This window comes from Callorhinchus milii, unplaced genomic scaffold (assembly GCF_018977255.1).
Source record: "Callorhinchus milii isolate IMCB2004 unplaced genomic scaffold, IMCB_Cmil_1.0 Scaffold2, whole genome shotgun sequence".
NCBI lineage: Eukaryota > Metazoa > Chordata > Chondrichthyes > Chimaeriformes > Callorhinchidae > Callorhinchus > Callorhinchus milii.
In genome coordinates, this window is record NW_024704743.1 from 52,810,251 (window position 1) to 52,833,555 (window position 23,305).

At 39.6% G+C, this 23,305-nt stretch overlaps 1 protein-coding gene across 1 annotated transcript in view; it reads left to right on the plus strand.

The window, feature by feature from the left end:
• cdk6 (cyclin-dependent kinase 6) overlaps nucleotides 1-18,780 on the plus strand; it is a 100,772-nt gene extending 81,992 nt beyond the window's left edge. Inside the window, exons 5-7 of the mRNA XM_007903682.1 lie at nucleotides 13,133-13,183; nucleotides 17,676-17,811; nucleotides 18,151-18,780. Of these exons, the coding sequence (XP_007901873.1) occupies nucleotides 13,133-13,183; nucleotides 17,676-17,811; nucleotides 18,151-18,297 (334 nt within the window). The 3' untranslated portion in view covers nucleotides 18,298-18,780. The remainder of the gene's footprint in view (nucleotides 1-13,132; nucleotides 13,184-17,675; nucleotides 17,812-18,150) is intronic.
• The last annotated feature ends 4,525 nt before the right edge of the window (nucleotides 18,781-23,305 follow it).

A 23,305-nucleotide genomic window follows, 5' to 3' on the forward strand; every position in this document is an offset into this window, starting at 1 on the left:
ACTAACTCCTACTAGTACACATCTTTCAGTCAGAAGTTGGGGAATTAATTTACTGTCAGATTTTGTTTCCCTTGTCAACGTTCACAGACTTCTGATAATAAAGGCTGGATTTTCAATTTGATGTATCTTCTTTTCAAAAGCTGTGGTACATCAAACTCAGGCCCAGTCTAAAAGAACCCATGATACTATTCAAAAAGATGTGGGATAATTTCCCAGTATTGTGTGAATCCTCCAGATAAGTAATTCACTTCACAGCTGTTCAATGGACCTTGCACAAAATGCCTTTGAATTCAAGATCACCACACGTTACAGCAATTACCTATGAAGTGACCATGCTTTCAGTCATCTTTCTCCTCCTGCTTCCCTTTGCTGCCACCCCCCAGCTCGGGTGCCCATCCAACATAGGTCAACAGTATTGAGATGAGAAGCTGACACGAAAGGCGCTATATAAATGTAAATTGTATTGTAAGTGCTCTGACATGTTTCAATATTATAAAGCTATAATGAATACAAATATTATTATTATAACTGTATTGATCTGAAAATTGAGATCTTTGAAGTAACATAATTGTATGTTTTTTGCCAACCTATTTGGCAGGACAGTTTAGATCTGAATGTCCAATCGGACAGTAAGGTTTACACACACCCCTGACAGACTGACGGGCTCCGTCCTAATGACAATAATATTTGACAAACCATTGTTTGTTTAAGTGGAGGTAAGAAACGTGCGTCATTTTTGCCTCTATGACGCCACGTGCAAGTGATGGGTTGAGAGTGCTTTATTATCATTGCTGCGTGTGTTTGTAAACAAATATTAAATAAAAATTGCGAAACACTTTTCATGACAACAGTACCTCTTTGAGGTGATGCCAAGCTGGGAATGAGCTCTCAATGCAAACATTGTATTGGTATAACGCACGTGCCGAGAGATAATTCTTGTCTCTTGCGAGAGAATTTTGTTTGTATTGAACCAAATGTTAACACAGAGTCATGTTTGAGGTCGTGGCAACTCCTTTTTATTTGTATTTTCAAATGTGGCATGAAAGGACAGATACAGTACAACATTCCTCCAGCCTGCCTTTCTGGTAATCGCTGTTTGTATTAACTTGAAATGACCTGTGGACAGTATTACATTACAGAAAAACTAAATGTTAGCACTTCGTAGGTCAAGCAAAATAACATTTTAATAATGATTTGGGGTATTCATTATGAAGTTATAATTTTAGAAAAATGTAAAGTGGTAACTGGAGAAATGGGAACTCTTTAACAGTTGTTGTGATCTTGATTAACAGCAATGTTAATGGGTTGACACAAGACTTTGAGATGCTGAGGGACAAGACAAAGCCAACATATCGCAAGCAAAGAAAATTAGAATGATTGGGACCCACCCTGGAACCCGAACTGGGTAACCAACAGTTCAATTACAAATTTCTCAGAGACTAATTTAATCCCTTGCAGACCTGATTCATAACATAAAGATAGTGAGGAAACATTCTGTTTCAGGAATGGTATTAAAATTGTGGAGTTAATCTATTATGATATAATAATCCTTGCTTTTGATGTAGTGTCCACGTCCTCCCACGTCGGGCGGATGTTTCAAAGCGCTTCACAGGATACACTGTAAAGTGCAGGGACTCTTAAATTTTGTTGGCAAATGCAACCAGCCAATTTGCACACAGCACTATTCCATAAACAACCATGAAGTGAATAGTCAATTCTATTTGGGGATTTTTTGGCCAGGGCAGCAGATGAAACTCACTTCTTTTTTCAAATAGTGCAATAGGACCCTTAACAGCCACCTGAATAGGCAATGGGTTTATATTCTCATCCTGCACTGAACTGGAGTGTCAGCCATGACTATATGAATTGAAATTCCCGACTGGGGCTTGAATCCACAATCTTCTGACTCAGAGACAAGAGTGCTACCAACTGAGACAGTCTGACATAATTGATCATAGGCATCTTTCCTACACTGGTGGCTCTGTCAATAGTAAGATGCTGTTTATTCATGTTTATTCCTGATATGTCTGTGCCTCTCTCCGAGACCAGCTTAGCAATGTCCTAAGTGTGGAGGTGGGGGAAGAAGGTAGTAAAATGACTAGACATAAAATACACATGTTAAAGCCAAGGTCAAATATAGCCAAGTATTACTAATGTCAACTATCTGAATACTTGACAATTGGATAAATTTGTTGAAATTTGGCTGAAATAAAAACATAGACATGTGTGGTGCATAAAAAGGTCATTTGCTCCATCATGTCTGTGCTGGCTCCCTCAAGAGCAATCCTTTCAGTCTTACTTGCCTGCTTTTCCCCATCCCCCTGTAACTTACACTGTTTAAAGTATTTGTCAAGTTTCCCCTTGAAGGCCAATCCTAGAGAAATGGTGAAGATAAAAACTAGAAAAATAACAGGGGAAAAAATGGAATTTTAGTTTTATGAAGTTAGAGGAACCATAAAGGGTGACAAAGACAAGAATGAAGCACAAAGGAAGAGCTTGCATTTGACATCACTTCAAACATCTCAAAGCATTTCACGGGTAATTGTTGTTCAGGTCAACATGTTTTTTTAGGCAAGTATAGCCACCATTTGTGCCAACAAATTCACAGAGCACAATGCATCACCATGCCTATAATCGTCCTTCTCATGACAAGTTGAATCGAGTCCCATCTGCCTAATTAATAATAATAATAATCCTTGCATTTGATATAGCGCTTTTCACGTCGGGAGGACGTCCCAAAGCGCTTCACAGAACACACTGTAAAGTGAATTGACTGTATATTTGTGGGCGAACGCGGCAGCCAATTGCGCACAGCAATGTCCCACAAACAGTCGTAGATTGAAAATGACCAATTTAATTATTGTTTTTAGTTTAATTAGGTGGACATTAAAGATCCTATGACATTATTTGAAAAGAGAAGGGAGTTTCTCCCGGTGCCTTGGCCAACAATCCCCAAATTATATTGGTCACTCACTCCATGGCTGTTTGTAGGATATTGCTATGTGAAACTGGCTGCTGCATTTCGCCCGCCAAATACACAGTTAATCCACTTTACAATATATCCTCTGAAGCGCTTTGAGACGTCTCAATGACATGAAAAGGTACTATATCAAATGCAAGGCTTAAGATTATTATTAACAAGGTCACCCAATCAACCATGAAGCAAATGAAATAGAAATAGGAGAGCTCCCAGTGACACACTGCCCGAATCATACATGTAACATGGATTGACTCTTGCAAGTCCTCAGACGATTTCCAGCCCTTCTAAGGAAGAAGGAAAATCATAAGATTAAATACACTGCCACCATTTTTGGGAACCTGCTATCAGGAAGTTTAGATTTGGCAAATACCCACTCCTTAGCTCACTTTAAAAAGCTGACCTATTTTTGCAGTATATTTCTTCAAAAATAAACACAGCTCCATGTGTTTAAGTGAGTTTACAATCTGCGTCACTCTTTCTGATCATAAATGCCAATTCTAACATCTCGCTGTTATTGATAGCTCTGTGAGTTCATGGTGGTAGAACCCTGCCTGTCGTTCAGTTAAGGAACGATATATTGTTGGAGGCCTAAAGAGGGGGAAAGCAAGTCACAAAAGGCAAACAAAAATAAAAGTAAGCCAGTAACAAATTGACAGGTGAAGAAAGAATAGACTGAGTAATTAAAATATGAAGTGAAATAAGAAATACCAACACTTGGAGGAAACAAAGATTTATAAAGAATGTACAGCATGGAGACAGGCCTCTCGGCCCAACCAGTCCATGTTTATACTCAACAATAATAACAACTTGCAAATTTATATAGCGCCCTTCACTCAGGGTAGCATCTCAGAGCGCTTAACAGTTGCAGGGTCTCATGCTGAGTCGGGGAAGTGGGGAGGTATAAATGTAGGCGCAGTCAAAGAGGAAGGTCTTCAGGTGTGAACTGAAAACGGGGAAGGAGGAGGCAAGGCAGAGGGATTGAAGGAGAAAATTCCAGAGTTTCAAGGCTGTAAAGCATGGCCGTCGTTGGTGGAGTAGAGAGGACAAGGGAAAAGGAAGAGGCCGGAGCCAACCAAGCGGAGACGGTGGGTGGTGGAGTGGGGAGTAAGCAGGCTGGTAGAGAGTTGTCAGGGCATGAAGGGATTTGTAGACTAGAGAGAGGATCTTTAAGTCGATCCGTTCTGTGATAGGCAGTAGGTGGAGCCTGGGGAGAACTGGTGTGATGGGGGTACAGAATTTAGTGCATGTGAGTATATGGGCAGCGGGGTTTGGAATAAATTGGACTTTGTGGATAGTGAAGCTAGGGAGACCAGTGAGGAAGGTTTTGGAATAGTTGAGGTGGGAGTCTTCACCATTCCTCACTCCCTCCCATATACCTTTCTATCCCCCTCTCCTCATGTGAAGGTCTAGAACGAGAGAAAATAAAAGATTAAAAACATGATTAAACATTTTTTGACTGAAGACAAGAGACAGTTCGGGACAGGAACTTTCCATTTGGCAGGAGGTTTCTCAGGAGATTGCAGAGATAGAGTGGGGCATGAAGACACTTACAAGTGAGGAGGATTTTGAATCTGTTCCAATGAGGTTCTTGGTTCAAATCCAGATCTTGTGACCCAGAGCATTCTTTGTTCATTGACAAAAATGGAAAATTATTCCATTCCCAAAGCACTGACATCCCTCACCTTAATGAACACATGAATTCATCAAAACATTTAAACTAAAAATGTATATTTAAGATGTAAGCATTCAGCTGGAGGCAAGAAATTCAAGCTTTAGTTTATACATAGAGGCTTCTTTTATAAACACAAATAGTCTGCTAATAACGAGGCATGAGAAAGTCCAGTTATGAAGAATTTTGAAAAGTTAGGTCTATTTTCACTAGAGGTGGGAACGTTAAAAGGGACCCAAGAGAGGTCTTCAAGATAATAAAGGGTAAATAGCGATAGATTATTTCCCCTGCTGTTTGAGCCAGTAGCAAGAGAGTGCAAATTTAAGATAACCACAAAAAAAATTAAAGGGGAAGTTAGAAAATGTTCTTCACAGAACTGTTTGGAATGTGAAATTCTCTGCCACAAACCGTTGAAGCAGAATTCTTAAATTCTAAGGGAATTAAATGCTTGAAGAAGAGGAAAGACTAAAGTTATGGGGAACAAGCAAGAGGGCAGGATTAAGGGAGTTTCCAGTGTCTTGGCCAATAACCATGCCCCACCCCCCTTCAATAAAATGAGTCTATTACTTCATGTCTGCTTGTGGGACATTGCTAGGTGGAAACTAGCACCGCAATCAAAATATACAATCAAATCACTCACTACACATTACAGTAAATCCTGTAAAATGATTGGAGCCAACCCTCTGATGTGAAAGGCACTATATCAGATGTAGGAATTATTGTTATTATCAGGCTAGGTGGTTGATGTATATAACGATCAGCGCAGACTTGATGTACTAAATGGTCTGTGCAGTAATATTCTATGATTCTATGAATTCTACCAACTCGGAGCTGTTTAATCTATGTCACTCACCCTAGTGTTAATACCTCCTGCGTGCGCGGTGCTGGGAAACAGGTTTCACCTGGTGTTTACTGTCACTGCCAGGAGAAAGTAAGGAAAATAGGAGCATCAAATTACCGCCCACTCAAAAAATCAAGCTCAATGTGTTTCTGAAAGGCCATTGTCAAATTTCAGTTCAAACTTCCTATCTAAAAGCTTTGAATCAAGAGATTAATCCAATTTAATAATGAATCTGAATCTACTTCAGTGCCTTTGTGCTCAACAGGTGTTGATATTTGTTCTCAGAGCCATGACTTTGGCATCTACCTCGAAAGCCTGCTTCAAATGTTTGGCTCCCTGTTGAAAAGTGCAGTCATCTGGTTAGTCACCTGGCACATTTTTCTGTAAGAGAACACGTTGATTAAATGACAGGGAAATTACAAAGTAGGTATGTTATATTGCGTGGATCTTAAAACTTACCAGTGTCGTCAACAACAACTACAACAACAACAAAATTACATTTATAGTGCGCCTTTCACGTCGGGAGTCCTGTAGCTCAGTGATCAGAGCACTCGCCTTGCAAGCGAGACACCTGGGTTCAATTCCAGGCAGAGGGCGAAACCTTGGGCAAGTTTCCTTACTCCACACACCTAATAATAAACCCTCCAAAACAAAACAATAATAAATTGGTCATTTTCAGTCCATGACTGTTTGTGGGACACTGCTGTGTGCAATTGGCTGCCGCATTTCGCCCATAAATATGCAGTCAATTCACTTTACCGTATATTCTGTGACACGCTTTGAGACGTCTAGAAGTTGCAGTTTTCTCTTCTAGCCCCACAGTTCAGATCGTAGAATGTGATCAAATGGGTTGAAGGGCCTTCATTCCAAATCTCTCTTGTAGGCTTGCAATCTCCACAGAAGTGTGGTTCTCTTCCCAGCCGGATTGAATCACAACACAAATCCACCAGATCAGCAAATAAACCAACATTTTCAGCCTCACCTAACTAGGACCACTGTGGCTTTCTCTTCTGTATCACTGACATGGTGAAAGAATAAAGCACAATCATGTGATGCACATGTTGTTATCATTTGGGGTTAACACACAGCTCAATTCATTTAAACAGATAATAAATGGTTTGAATGACCTTTACTCTTCTCCATGAGGATGATTATCCTTTAGTTTCACATGGCTTCAATATTGTGTCAATATAAACGTTTGTTAAATACTAACCATCTGATCTGTTCAGGGAAATGGAGTGTAGCCCATAAACTATAAATAGCAAATACATACATTTATTCTATATTAAATAACAAGAAAGTTTAAAAAAAACATATATCAGGAGGTCTTCATCCAACCCCAATATGCTACATTTTAAGGTCATCGTCCCACACCACAATGAACCTGTTGAATCATATCATTCTTCATTGTCTTTTCCTCATCTTTGAGATGTGGGTAACCCTGGCAGGCCCGGGGTTTATTACCCAATCACTGCTTTCCAAAAAAAAGGGGCCTTCTCTTTAAACTGCTGCAATCCGAGTGGTGAGGGTGCTCGTACTTTGGTTTTGGGTATGGAGTCCCAGAAGTTGGATCCAGTGATGATGTGTGTGGCTTGAAGGGAAGCTTGGAGGTGGTGATTGTTTTCATGACGCTGCTCTTGTGTGGATCAGTGGTCGCTAACTGTAATGATCCACCAACATATACATTTTTTTTATTGAATTTTTCTTGATTGATGGCCGCACCATGGGTATCTCCTAGAACTTCCGTGTGGACTTGCCTGGACTGGTGCGAGAGCTTGGCATGCACTTCTTGACACTCCAAGAAGTCGATCGCGGTCGACTATTCGATCACAATTGACTGGTTGGAGACGCCTGTTCTGAATAGTGGAGGTTGCAGGGCTGGGAGGTACCATCAAAGCCTGGGTGGTGGTATTCTGTACACAATAAACACTTTAGTTACAGTGGGAGAATGAGTGTTGACATTAGTTCCAATTAGTAATCTGCTCACTCATGGATGGTGACCATCTTCGTGAATATTGTTATGGCTGTCCCCATCTAGGCGATTGCTGGTTATGCCATCAAACTCATGGCTTAAGCTCTTTAAATAGAGGAGAGGCTTTGGGTCTATTTCACAAATATCGTATACAGTACTTTGACAAGACACATTACTCTTATAACACTATACCTTTAAGGGGCCTCATTTTCAATATTTATTCCCTTGAGGTATCAAACACACGGAGAGATATAAGAAAAGAACCAAGAGACTGCAGGAAAATACTAAAGAATATTGTAATGTCTACAATATTTCAGTACTCCATGCACAGTACATATACTTTCTCACAATGTGGTCATGCTAAGATTGCGCTATTTTAGACTACGTAGACATTGAGGTCTAATTTGTAATACAGGATTTCCTGCAGGGATCTGAATTTTATTTCTGGTCAGCCAGGTTCCTGACAACAACAGCAACAACAATTGCATATCACCCTTCACATTGGGAGGAATGTTTCAAAGCTGGTGTTTAACCAGCTAAAACCACAAAGCTTCCCACCTGAATTTGTCTAAGGTTGACGCTCTGGAACTCTGCTCAGATCCCATAATAATTTTCTACTTACATGAAGCCAGAGAAGCTACAGATGTTCTTATTGCTGGGCATGTAACACATATTCTTAAACTGTGTTACAAGACAAATGACAATGCTGATATTACTCGGTTAAATCCCAGCCACTCAATCAGACTTGGCTTCTGTCAGGATCAAATTTATTTCTCAGTAATAGTTGAGTAAAAGACAGTTCTATAGAGGGACCCTGTTATGAAGCACCTCAGAAGTTTACATTTAACAGGGTGCCTTGTGCACCTGCAGTTACTTGACATGCAGGAAACTTCCCGTTTCCAGTGCAGACTGTGCTAAAAACTAGCCGACTTCCAGATGGTCAGGTAACCACTGATCACTTCCTGCGTACTGTGTATATTGTGAAGGAACTGATATCAACATACAAGAAGCAACCTCACTGCCTCCTGACAACCCAAATGCAGCTTTTTTTTTCGCTTTGTTTTAACTTGGGGGTCTGAGCATCTGTACCAGGACCATCACGTTACAACAGGGTTACCCGTAGTTAGGAACACTTTGGGAGTTATTCTCCCCTTGTGACTAAATTCATGATAATAGTAACAATAATAATCATTGACTGTAATATAGTGCTTTCCACTCTATATTTTGAGTGCGCCAACCAATTTGCACACATCAATGTCCCACAGACAGGTATGAAGTGAATGACCAATTTTCTCTGGGGAATTGTTGGCCAGAACACCATGACAAAACTCCCTTTTTCCCTGGCAAGTGGCGGACATACACATAAACTGTAAAATATCGATAAATTTACTGGCATTTCAAAGTGTGTGATCATAATCCCATTTTATAAGTGTGCATCGCCAAAATTCAGTAAATTTACCAGCAAGGGAAAATAATACTCTTTGTATCCATCTGTAGATTTTTTTTTCCCATTGATTATAAAGCACTAGTTTCCACCGTAACTTTCAGCTCCAGTGCACTCTGAGGGCAGGCAAAAAACCAAGTCTTGTCGTCCATGATCAAATAGGGTATGTTTGAAATGTTCAAAGAGCAACAGCATTAACATTTTGGGTCTCAGAACCTTTCTATTGTGTTCCTAAAGAGAGGGAATGCAATATTTTATACCAGGTGAATGGAACTAAATGCAGTCTTTTGAACACATTTGGCTACATGCTCTCTCCATTGTACATGTGAAGTCAGAAGAATATGCTTAAGGAAATGTGAGCATACTTATTATAAGTGTGCATTGGTGCCAGTCTGTGTGAGCTGCAATATCCTAAAAAGGCAGCAAACAAATTAATAATGTCAACCTGGCTCAAATGATTTGAGGCATCGCAGTTTGTCTCCTCACAGAGTGAGAAAGGGCATGTAATGTATTTTTACACACTCCCAATGCTAGTCAAAATACTTCGGATTATTGTACCCCAGCTTAAGCATCCACACGGGCTGAAATTGTAAGACATTCAAACACCAGGCATAGACCTCAGCTACTTCAGCAACGGCAAAGTGGGTCTGATCTTACAAGGGTTAAATTATTTGAATGTCTCAATCACATTTGATACTCTGTTTTGTCAGAATTTGAGTACAGTAGATAATCACAGTTTACTTTTGGTCTAAAAGAATGTAAACTCCGACAAGCTACTAATTAAGGACTGCGTAGCATTGGTCGGGAAATTCCTCAGGGATTTCAAGGCAAATACTTATTTCGTCATGACACTACTTAAGGTGATTTAGAATAGAACTAGTTTGTCCTTCAGATATTAGACCTTTTTTGCAGTACAATAGATGGCGTCCCCTTAAATTGTCACTTTCCATCTATGGTCACTGTTTTCTAATGTTCCAGCTGTTTAGCAGATCTTACTTATTTGTCACTTCTTTGTGTTTTATTCCCATCTTCTTGTTCCTTCAAGTCAACTGTCCATCAAGTGATGTGAAAAGTTAGTAAAGTGAGAGGGAAAAAATTGTCCCAAATCATTCCTTGCAATTATTCCAGGGCAGGGCATTTAAAGCGCTCCGGGATGCTACCCCACTTGAAGGGCGCTATATAAATGCAACTTGTTGTTGTTTATTTCCATGTTGTATTTGAAACCTGCAAGACCTGCCAGAAACTCTCATTTCTGGAAAAAAAAGGGAATGGATCACACAGTTAATGGAATAATAATAATATTAATAATCCTTGCATTTTGATATAGCGCTTTTCACGTCAGGAGGATGTCCCAAAGCGCTTCACAGAACACACTGTAAAGTGAATTGACTGTATATTTGTGGGCGAACGCGGCAGCCAATTGCGCACAGCAGTGTCCCACAAACAGTCGTAGATTGAAAATGACCAATTTATTATTGTTTTGGGTTTTGGAGGGATTATTATTAGGCGTGTGGAGTAAGGAAACTTGCCCAAGGTTTCGCCCTGCCTGGATTTGAACTCAGGTCCCTCACCTGAATGTATGTGATCTGATGGTAAGGAGTGTTTTCTTTATTCTCAGATTCTGCTCAGATCCTTCACAAATGAACTATTTTGATGCAAGTGGTCAGGTCTACTAATGGGCACTTGTATCAAACAGGAAGGTTTTACACTTCCTGTTTACCTAGCAGTAAGTAGGAATCTGGGTGTTAGTTGATTGGTGGATTGCTTTTCCGGGATATAATCCCTTAAAAAAATGATATTAATAACAATTTGATCACTCAATCTACGACTGTTTGAGGGACATTGCTGTGCACAACTGGTTGCCGCGTTTCTCCCAAATAACATACAGTCAATTCACTTTACAGTATATTTTGTGAAGCGCTTTGAAACATCTTGAAGACGTGATAAGGAACTATATCAAATGCAAGGATTATTATTATTATTATTTGAGCTGCATTCCACCAAGAGTAATGGGAAAATGCTGCCACCCTCACTCATATAGTTACCTCTCCCTCCACCTTCCCCAAATAACAAGAAGCTGCAGCAGGAGCTCAGAAGAAATAGCTGACCGATACTGCCTAGAGTATGTAGCACCAGAAGGAGCAATGTACATCTCAGTGTTGGCTGGATAACCTGGTGGGAAATGATCAACTGGAAGCTGGTCACTATCTGCCTGACTGGAATTATTTATTTAATAAGGGAAAACATTTACAGTTGTGTACCCAGAGGCAGAACTTCACACAGGGCACAGCAGGGTGCTTACAATTTTTATTGCTTGAATAGTGATTTATTGTCTGCTAAATTCCTGTTAAAAAAATTAGCAAAACGGTCAGAATACCCTGCTTGAAGTCCAGGGAGAAATAATTACACTTTGGCACAGAAACAGATTTGCTGCCTCCCTCACCATTTGCAATGCAGCTACCATGACAGATATATCACACCAAATATGTGGAGAAAATATAGATCATAATAACAATAACAATAATAATAATCCTTACATTTGCTAAAGGTCCTTTCACATCAGGAGAATGTCTCAAAGTGCTTCAAACGATATCCTGTAAAGTGTAGTCACAGTGTGATTTCTATTCGAACAGAGCAGCCGATTTTCACAAAGCAACGTCCCACAAACAGCCATGAAGTGAATGATCAGTTGTATCTTTGGGATTCTTGGCCAGGACACTGGGAGAAGCTCCATTCTTTTTTTAAATAGGGCCGCAGGATCTGTAACATCCACCTGAACAGATAGATGGTCTTGACGTGAGGCTCATATCTGCTGCTCTATCTGAGACAGAGGCAAGAATGCTAGCGACTAGGCCAGGCTGTCACATGATTCTTTACGAGGAAAGAGTAAAGGTACAGTGGCCTGGGGACATATTGATTTCTAATTTGTGAAAACCGCAAGTGGTTTATAAGTAGCCAATCATGTAGCTGTCCAGGTTTGTCACAGCTCCACTGTTTCCTGCCGGACAACAGGAGACATTTTTGGCTGCTATCCAGTTTTACAGAAGTGGATCACATCCGAGCAGAATTCCAGCGCCCATATTTGCAAGATTTGCTAGTTACAAATCCATTTCTGATTCTCGCAGATTAGATCTGAGCATGTTAGAATGTGCCTTGGGGCATTAGCACAAATCAAAATGGTCAGGATTGCCGCTGTCCTGAATTCCTGATCTTGGCTGATTTCCCGAAGAGAGAGAGAGAGAGAGGGAGGCACTTAACTGCACAAAGTGAGGGAAAATTGGACCAGTCCAATGTGAAATGCTGTCACACAGGTCCTATTGGCTTGCCACAGAGTGGATTGGCATGGGTTTGGTAGCTGGTCATAACCCTGGCCTCAGCTGATGTGATATGTGATGCTGGGAATCAGGAAAATTGAGGGACCCAGAACAAGAAGTGGGGTTGGGGGAGTGAAGAAGAGATGGTAGGCAGAGATCTCCAAATAATTGATTTTCAATTTGTCTGATCTTCATATTGACTTTCACAGAAGATTAAGCTTGGAACCCGGAGATGAAGTGAAAGATTATGCAGATCACATTACACTCTATTAGGATGTTTGGGTTTCCGCCTGATGCACTTCAGTTCCCATGTACAGTCTGTATCTAACATGATTATCTTCATTCTGCACCCCTATGATTGATTTCTTCATATGAATAGTGGCAAAGGTACAAGACGTACTAGAAAGGGAACTTTTTTTTATATATATTCCTGTGGGAATATGACCTTGGGTGGATTAATCGTGAAACTTTATTTTTACAGTTGAACGGCAATTAAAGTAAGCCTGGCCCTGAGCACAGAAAGCAAATCTCAGCTTTCATTAATGCGAGGTTGGTTATTCATTCTTATACAAAAGCAGAATTAACAGATGTCTCAGGTTTTACTGATGATTCAGCTGTCTGACCTACCCTCATGCAATATTGAGTTACTGTTGTTTCTGATTTTAGATTTCAGAATCTCTGTGCAATAATTGCGTACATGTTTAGGGGAAAGATGTGCATGTTTGAACTATCACAATAATTAATAGGGTTAAAATTGCAATATTCCTTAACACACTCTATTCCTTTTTAAAGGACAGAGTTAAATTCATTATTTACAATACCTCCCTCTCCCACTTGCTTCATGTGTACCAATATGTGGAAAACTGATTTTAATAGATTTTTAACTAATAATTTATTTTCTTCTCTTCCTAGGGCCCTTTTCCGTGGTAATTCAGATGTTGATCAATTAGGAAAAATCTTTGAGTAAGTTTTTGTTTGTGTGGCGATCACAAGCCAATAATAGTTTCTGCCCTTTGTTTAAAAAAATACTATCACAATACAGTTTATTTAAATGTTTTGCTCAGGTTGGATGGATCCTTTCAATAAATAACCAAATAAATAATATTATCCTCTAGTCAGACACTGGGAATGATTGAATATGGCAAAACCTGGGGCTATTTCGAAAAGCAGTAACAGTTAGTGCATTACTCAACTTCCACCAGGTAATTGCTCTGTGTCTGGGAAGCTATTGCTACCACAGACTGCAGCTACATTGTGTGGCACATTAACATTAGCACTAGTACATGCATCAAATAAAGCCTGTAGCAGGCAGCAATGATTGCAACTGACAGTGTGGTGAATTGTGGCTATAAACATCCCACCGAACGCTCCTTAGGTGCGCCGATGTTCCATCAGCTTTTCTGGCATGAGTGTAAACTTCCTGAGGCTGAACATAGACAAGACGGAAGCCTTGGCTCACGTCAATGTCTTCATTCCTGCAAATCTAAACTCCTCGATCTCCCTGGACTCTCCTTCAGACTCACCGAACCAGTGCGCAACCTAGGCATCCGGTTCAAACCTCAGCTGTCCTTCCTCCCCCACATCCGGTCACTGACCAGGACCACCTTTTTCCTCTTCTGTCACATTGCCCACTTCCGATCATACCTTACCCCAAATCCAGCCGAAACCCTCGTGCATGCGTTTGTCACCTCCCACTTGGATTACTCCAACGCACTTCTCGCCGGTGTCCTCAGCTCCACCATTCACAAGATCCAGCTCATTCAAAACTCCGTACCCACATCTCACCAGTTCTGGCCAGGCTCCAATGGCTTCCCATCACCGAATGGATCGACCTCAAGATCCTCACACCCGTGTTCAAATTCATTCACTCTCTGGCACCTCCCTCCCTCTCCGACCTCCTCACTCCCCAATCCACCATCCGACACCTCCGCTCGACTGGCACTGGCCTCCTGCTTGTCCCTCGCACCCTCCGCCCCACTATCAGAAGTCATGCTTTCAGCCACTACGCCCCAAAACTCTGGAACAATCTCCTTCAATCTGCCTTGCCCCCCCTCTCTCCTCTTTCAAGTCCCGCCTGAAGACTTTCCTGTTCAACAGTGATTGCAGCCACCTCTCCCCTCCCCGGCTCGGAATCAGGCTCTGCCTCTATTAAGAGCTCTGACATGCTACCCTGCGTAGAGGGCGCTGTTTAAGTGCAAGTTGTTATTGTTGTTGTTGCTTCATATAGCGCTTGGTTTTATCATTGCACTGTGCCAGATATTTATACATCTACAATGCTCCCTAGTTCATGAGTTTATTCGTGAGTGTGCTCTGCGCCCCTTTTAAGATATATTCTCCCTTGGCCTTTTTAGTGGTACCCACAAATTCCAGAAGCAGACTTACCCCTGGTGAACCAGGATGATGCATCATGTATCATGCCATCATGCACACACCCCTATCAGGCATTGGAGTGGCAGTCGAGGCAATGAGCTCAAAGTACCAAAATGGGGCTTGAAATCGCAAACTTCTGACAGAGAGGCGAGAGTGCTACCAACTGAGCCAGGCTGACACTATTCCCAGGAGAATAAGTTGATAAAGCCTCTCATGTCATTTCACTAGATGGTGTGGCCTAGCAACAGGAGAAATATGGAAATATTTCAGCAGCCTGCAGGCCTCTTAAGCGTGATAAGTCATTTTGACTGGTGGCATGTATTTACATATAGGAGATAGTTGGGTGATGATTCTACATTTAAGCACAAACTATGATTTCTTGGTGCCTTGCTCACTGGAAGACAATTTTATACATGGCTTCTGAGACACTTACAGCAACTTTTGAGTTTGTGCTGGAGATACAATCAGTTTTTATTTATTTACGATTTGGGGCAAATAGTGTACACCCATTCTGTCTACCACAGAGAGAGAAAAGCAGGCTGTCCTGATAGCTCTTCCTAGTCATATCAAAACTCTCGAAGCAGTGCAGAAAACTGCTACGCTGCATGTGAAGGTTTGAAGATGTACATGCAGAGCCCTGCAAATCGCTTTCCCCTTCCTCTGTGAATGCAATTTCACACTGGCTGCTCTCTCTGTCACAAAAGTGATATCAGTACATTACCAGCAGGTGCCCTATGGACACATGATTCTCTGATTAATCATAGCATTAACATTTCAGCATTTTTTAAAATTTGCTTCATAAAAGCCATATTCATCATAGGTTACCAAAATGACTCATATATTTTATCATCACACTGACTAATGACTAGGTCATCCTCAGTACAACTGCACACCCCCACACACACATACATACAGGTATACACCCACACACTCATATATATATATATAGGTATACACAAACACACACACATATATATATAGGCATATACACACACACACACATATATACAACTTGGATTTATATAGCGGACGGTGTCTCAGAGCGCTTCACAATAACGGATCCCGGGGCTGAGCCAGGGGAAGGGGGAGGAAGGTGACCAAAGGTGCAGTCGAAAAGAAAGGTATTTAGCCAACACCTGAAAATAGGAAGAGAGGGGGCGAGGCGAAGGGAGTGAGGAAGGGAATTCCAGAGCCTCAGGGCATAGTGGCTGAAGGCACAACCGCCGAGGGTGGAGCGGAGGATTCAGGGGACAAGGAGGAGGCCAGACCTCCAACGGGCCAACGGGCACTGGTGAGGAGAGAGGAGGTCAGAAAGGTAGGGGGGTGCAGAGGAGCGGAGGGATTTGAAGACAAGAGTGAGGATCTTGAAATCGCACGCACACACATATATATATAGATACACACGCACACACACGTATATACAGGTATACGCTCACACACAGCCATCTCATTTTTGCTGTGCAGCTGTTCATGCGGCAATAAAATGTTTCATCCCAAATTGTTAAATGTTTTAGTTCTTATGTATGATTTTCGATGTAGGAAATTAGAAGAAGTTGTTTTTCCATTCCAGTTACTTTAAGACAATCTGCTTGACTGCTCACTGAGTAATTTTCCTACAATTCCACAGAGAAAAGTATTGCCCTCTAGTGGTGTTTTAAAATATTGCCAAATTAAACAAGATTCTACGAGGTTGGTCATTTGAGTAAGAATGAACCTGTATTCCTATAACCTCTTATATGTCTTAAGTATCTCAAAGCACCCTACAGTAATTATTGATCAAGTAAGTGACTGATCAATAATTTGTAGGCAAATAAAATTCTTGAGTAGTCTTGTGAGCTCCCTTCCTTATTTTTGACTTGTAAATTGAATGTTCTCAGTTTAGATCCGAGAAATGCAGTGCCAGAAGATATGAGTGAGGTTCAATCCCTGATCTGCGCTGATACAGCTATTTAGCAATCAGTGTGGTGTGTGTGTGTATAGATGCCAGCAAGAGATCCATTTATAGTTCCTCCCTTGGTTCACTATTCTGAGAACATTCACTAAGTGTGCTCACACACCCGAGAGAGGAAAATATCAAAACAATTAATTTAAACAAATATTGATTTGAATAATAATCTCACCCATTGGTCAGGCTTTTTCTCCTCAATTACTACGCTACGTCTTGCTGCACTCTAGTGCATTCATTGTTGCCGCATTGCTATAGTAAATCCTGTGAAGAGCTTTGGTATATCCTCCCAAATTGAAAGGCGCTGGATCAACTGCAAGGATTAGTTATTATTTTTACTATTATTATTAGATACGTGACAGCATGGCACATTCACATCTGCACCTCCCCAGCTGCTGATCTTGGGCATGACATGAGGGGGATGATCAAGCAAAGGCTGAGTATTTCCCACAGTGAGGTTGAGAGATGTGGGGGTGGGCAGAAACACAGCTGGAAGTTAGTACGAGTTACTTTAATGTATCACCCAAGCAACTGGCTGTAAAGCGGTATTGATGGACCCCAGAAAAAAATGATCCCTTGACACTGCAGGAAAAGTGTAACATCCAAAGCCAGGGTGGGAATAGATAACAACAACAAACTGCATTTATATAGCGCCTTTCACGTTGGGAGGATGACCCAAGCTTCTAAAATTATGCTAACAAATGTTATTTATGCTAACAAATTCAACAAAATGTGGAATTTGTTAGCATATATGGCCATTCCACTAAGGCAATAGCAACATTTATAAGGGAATTGGATAAATGTTTGGAAAAGAACCTTGCAAAATTATATGAGAAAAGAACAGGGAAATGAACTTAGAGTAGTTGGTTTCAGTGGGGAAGATGGCACTAGATATGGCTCAATGAGACAAACAGCCTCCTACTGTTTCGCCCACAAAAGTACAGTCAGTTCACTTTACACTATATTCTGTGAAGCGCTTTGAGACGTCTGTAAGATGAGATAAGGTTCTATTTCAAATGGAAGGATTATTATTACTATGCTCTAATAGTACATGTGTATTGCTATTGAATATGTTTTCTTTATATACATGTTTACATTCAAAGTTTTATTTTTAAATTCATTGGTTCTTCTCTTACGCAGTGTCCTTGGTCTTCCAAGTGAGGATGACTGGCCTTGCGACGTGGCCCTTCCAAGGGATGCATTTTCGTTAAGATCTGCACAACCCATACAAGAAATCGTACCAGAGATAAATGAACTAGGAAAAGATCTGCTGCTGGTATGATATTGTTGCTACAGTATATTCATATTCAGTCTATATCAGTTATAAAATAGCATCCAGCTCAGATTTGTTTTGTAATGTTCTCAACACCTTACAAGCCAAACCCATGATGGGTAGAATGGTCCTATAATTACCAGGTTGGCTTAATTCTAAACATGAATGAATATTTATGCCTTTAACATCACTGTATTTGGTGCCAATCAATATTTGTATTACTTTTTGCAGCAATATGATCAGGAGAGATTGGTGTGGGAGGTAGGGGATCATTGAAAGATCTTTAGATAGTTGTGACTTGTATGGTACCAAACTAACCAATTGGTAATAATTTTCCAACAGAAATTTCTGACATTCAACCCAGAAAAAAGAATATCTGCATTTAGTGCCCTGTCCCATGCATATTTTATGGACCATGAGAAACATACAGAGAATCAGAACTCATGTCTATCTCCGAACCACTCTTCTACCGAAGAGAACACAGCTTAGTATTTGCAAGGAATGGACAAGCCTGTGCGATCTGTTGGACGTTTCTTTCTCACAAGGTTTTGTGTCTCTACCGTTGAATGATTGGTCAAACTTTACGCTGGTAAAAGGATTACTTGACAGATGGAGTAACATTTTTACAATTTGCAATACCATCCATTTGCTGCTTTTGAAACAGATGTTCCATTTTTTTTTTGGCGTGATACCCCAACGGAGGTTTACTGTTTATTGAAACAATGCAAAAAAAAAACTGCTGCAGCTTTTTTTTTTCCCTGGGAAAACTCTGGACTGGATTAGCTGCTGTCTGTTCACCAATGCTGCAAATCTTGTTACCTGAATGTGGAATGCTGCAAATGTGAAGAATTTGGAACACAAAAACCCACAGTCACTGCCAAACTTGCCAGAGTTTTCTCTGTACAGCTGCTAAAGCCAGGATTGCAAAACAAATATATTGAAAAGGAAAATAAAATGTACTGAATCTCCTAACTGACAAAAAGTTATCAAGTGTTCTTCATATAATACGTCTGAAAAAGTGCAACCTTTTTACTTCAGACACGCCCCATGGGAACTATGAGCTTTTCACTTACAAACAACCCATTGAGATGTCACGGAACAAACCAGTTTGACTTTTCGGAAAAAAATGGCTTGAGTGCTTTCACGCAACTAAAATCAAAATATGTTTTTTTTTCTGTCAGAAAAAAAATCAGGATTTAAAGAACAGCTGTAAAATGTGCCTACGAAAAAAAAATCATTGAAGAAAAGAAAGTCGGGCATGTTTCTTTGCTTTTATAGAAGTTGTTGCTTGTTGTTTTAGATGGTATTTTTATATATGCTGCGACAGAGCAGAAAGCAGGGCTTTAGAAAATTTGGAAAATATATCTTTTGAATTATTGTCAAAGTTAATGCAGATCAATATTTTGAAATGCTATGTTGGGAAGGTACTATATGGATCACATTATTGTTCGGTCCATAGCACCGATTAATGCTTCGTAAATCTCCCTTAAATGCTCCTCATATCCAGCACTTAGACCCATACAACCATGCACTTGCAAAACTCTTCATTTATGTATTATTAATCAGTCATGCCACTCAAACAGTAGGGTTGAAAATGATCAGATAAACACCCCCTTTACAGCTGAACCGTAGTGATGTGATATGGACCTGATAAAATGACGTAATCCAAAACACATTGGTATCTTCCTTGAAAATAGTACTGTAGCTTATGTACTATGAATGGTAATCATTTGCTTCAGATGACTCAAATCATATTACACAGATTGTATTCATAAAGTGCTTGTATTTTGGATAGAAATTTGGGTATGAGTGTTACCGAGTAGATTTAAGAAATTATTGCTCAGACATAGTACTGTAACTAATATTTGTATCTATGCTAAAGACAGACTACCCTAAGGTTTCAATGAATGGAAATCAAAAAGGTGTAAGGGAATTTATGGGACTGGTCATATATTGAAACGTTGCAGTTTACAAAACTAGAAAGTGGTTTAAAAAAAGAAGTGCATTAAAATAGATGATTTATTACAGGTAAAGAAAGTTAGTTTAACAAGCATGATAAATCGAAATAATGTTGCAAGAGACATTTAGAAATGTTGTCCTAGGGATTATAGTGACAGGTGAAAAGCAATTGAATAAAATGCTGATCACGAACGTGTCCATTTAAAAGTGTATTAGAACGGAGCTATGAGTTAACGAGTTGAGCTCACCTCAGAGCAAGTAAACACCAATCACTCAACTGAATAAAAAATATTGTATATAAAAAAAACAAATCAAAGGGGATCAGTTTCAATCAAAACTGTTTTATAGACATTTGTATTCAACCGAAGTTTCTACTACTTCAAGTAGGTAAATAAATGCATGCAGTTTTTTTTAAAAAAAACTAGCGACATGTGTGTATAGTACCATTGCTTGATTGCAATGAATCCAGAAACGCTTTTAGATGATGCTGTATCTGTAAATAGAACAATGAGCTTTGTTAGCATTTTATTTTTGGTTTGGTCTTCTCACAAGCATCGTGCCTCAGTTGTGTTTATGGGACATTTATTTTTTATGTAGGAAATGCAGTAGTTTTCTCCCCCCTTGTAGCCCCTTAGTACCAGTGTCACATCATTGTGAAAAGATGAAAATGAAAGTAGGCAGGTAGGAATTAAGTCAGTGGATAGATGGACAGTTGGATGGACAGATGTACGGAAGGCAACAGAAAAAAGGATGGAATGAAAATATAAAAAAGTGAAATGTGTGAGGAACATATCCAATTGAATCCCAGTTGTGGCATTCATCAGATTCTTGATAATCATGCCCATGTCAGGGTTTCCACTTATTAACATCTGTTGATCCACACAAATATTTTATTCAGGTTACCTGTAATGTTTGCAATATCCAAGCAAAACAAAGGATATCTTGTATGTGTAGAATCACACTAAGTATTTCTATATTGCATGGTGATTCAGTCACCCTTCTCTCTGCTGTCAAATGTCTGATGTTGGAGTTCAGTCTCCGCCTCTACAAGTTGCTACCCTAATGGCATCTCCATTCTCCAAGGTGTCCATTTGTTGTTTCTATTTCTGCAGATCCATAAAAAAACAAAAAATCCGTGCTTACAACAATTGTAATACTGTGCTCAGATTTCTGTAACTTATGAAAGTATCTTTATCTTTGGTGCCTCAAATACTGCTTTGTAAAACCAGAGTGCATTATGCATTTCTGTTTACTCCGAGATTAATCACTGGAATACCAATGGCTATATTTCCAAGTACAATTTCTAGGGACTGCAGAAGTTGCAGTTCTAGTTGTGCAGATGGTGCTAATTATATGTGTCTCAAGCTTCACATAACCAGAATAACAGCCTATTATTTTTAGAGTACATGAACAAGGTAGAGTCTCCCTGCAAATTAAATGACATTTCAGACTCACATTGTTTTGTGTAGAGTAGTGGTATTTATATTACAGCCTTGGGATTTGGCATTATTTCCTCTCCTCTTCTCACTCTCTATTAAAAGAAAGTAAGGCTATTCTAGCTTCCACACTTGCATCGCTTCACTCCACTCTGTAGCATTCCTGAAAGTGGCCTTTCTCCCTTTGAGCAATACATTGGTTGGAATCCCAATTCTCAAGTGGTGGTGTACAGTGTTCAATTAGAAATGTCACAGTTTTCTTCACATTGAGTTTGCATAATGAAACATATACTGTAGGTGAGTGAATCGCAAACCTGAATTGTAATAACCAGTTTTCCATAATGTGTTTTTTTNAGATAGTCATAACTTTACACTGCTAGCTAATTATTTCTCAAGCTGTAGCAATAATTGTACATTGTATATAGTACATTGGATATTAACTGCACCTAGTATGTTGTACTATTTAATTGTTTAATGTGGACAAGGTGAAGAATATTGAATGTTATTGACATTTGGCCCTTAACACAACGCTTTGGGACGTCCTCTTGATGTGAAAGCCGCTATATAAATGCAATTTGTTGTTGTTAACTGCCATCAAAATGGGTTATTATTAGCGCTGAATGCAAATCCGTGTTAATTACAATGAAGAGCTAATGGGTTAGACTAGTGCCTCCATTAATAATCTCACTTCAGCCTCACTAGGCCTATCATGTGTCAGTAATGTGCACATAAAAACATGGCAAGTCAGGAGCTAAATACAAACCACAGATTTTCTTCTTGGTTTTTTGATCAATTTAAATGACAAGCAAAAGAATTTCTAAAAAAAGCAAATATTGTCTTGTTTTCCGATTTGTAAAGTTTAAAGAGAATTTAAATTGGTGCTAACTTCATGCCGCACACTCTGAGACGGTCCCATAAGAAGGGTGCTATATAAATGCAAAGGCCTTTCTTGTTCTGAACCTCTTTTATGATATTGTGATCTGTTGCTGTGAAGGGTAAAGAGTTGCGTTTCTTTCTGAGCCTTGTTTGTACATGAGTACCTTTTGTGGTTTTAATATCTATCAGTCCGTAAATTCCACATTTATAAAAAATGTCATACAATGGAAAATAACAGTGAGTTGTAAACAGAGTTAAAAAATAACACTGTTGCTCGTCTATTTTTAAATGACAACCAGGGAAACAAACACTGCCACAAGTCGTTTGATGAAATCTACAACTGCATTGTAGGAATGGAAAGTTGGGCTCATTTCAAACGGAGTGTTTTAAAGGTGCTTATCCTCAAGACTGGTTCTGTTCTATCTTCTGATGGTCTGAGAAAGTATGTGTTAAAATGAATAAACTGTCAGCAGGTTATTACCAAGCAGCATGTTGGATTCCTATAGCTGAGAAAGAATCAGCCTTGAATGTTTCAGTAATCAGTGAGGATTAGTTTCTGTAATAATAATAATCCTTGCATTTGATATAGGGCTTCTCACAGCGAGAGGACAGGATTTACCATACAATTTATGTAGTGCTTTTCACATCGGAAGGATGTCTCAAAGCATCTCAAAGTGCTTAAAGCATAAAGTGTAGTCATTATGTAATTTGTAGGCAAATGCTGCACCAATTTGCACACAGCAATATCCCACAAACAGTCATGAATTCAATGTACTGTCTTTCAGCAGGAATTAACCTAGTTACTGTATTTCCATTTGTAAATGATTAGCAGAAATTACAGCTTGAAAGCTACACTGCTGCGTTGCTACAGGTAAACATCCTCAAATTTGAAAAAAAATATTTGTAGAATATGCTCTTTCTACAGAAATACACAAATTTTGTTTTTATTTTTCTGAGAATGAATGTACAATTTTAAAACATCTTTGTAATTGGAAAGAACATTATTTGGTCCAACAGCAAGAAAACTGCCCCCTTTCCAACCACTAGGTAACACTTCTCTATTGTTCCACATGCATGATATTTTATTTCTTCTGAATTATAGATGCCAAACATGTTTAATTGATCCACAACAGTGTGCAGATGTTTAGTGCCAGTTTTATTTTGTTGTCACACGAAATGCAACTGAACTAGCTGTGAATTCGGCCACAATATGACTGGTTTGCAAT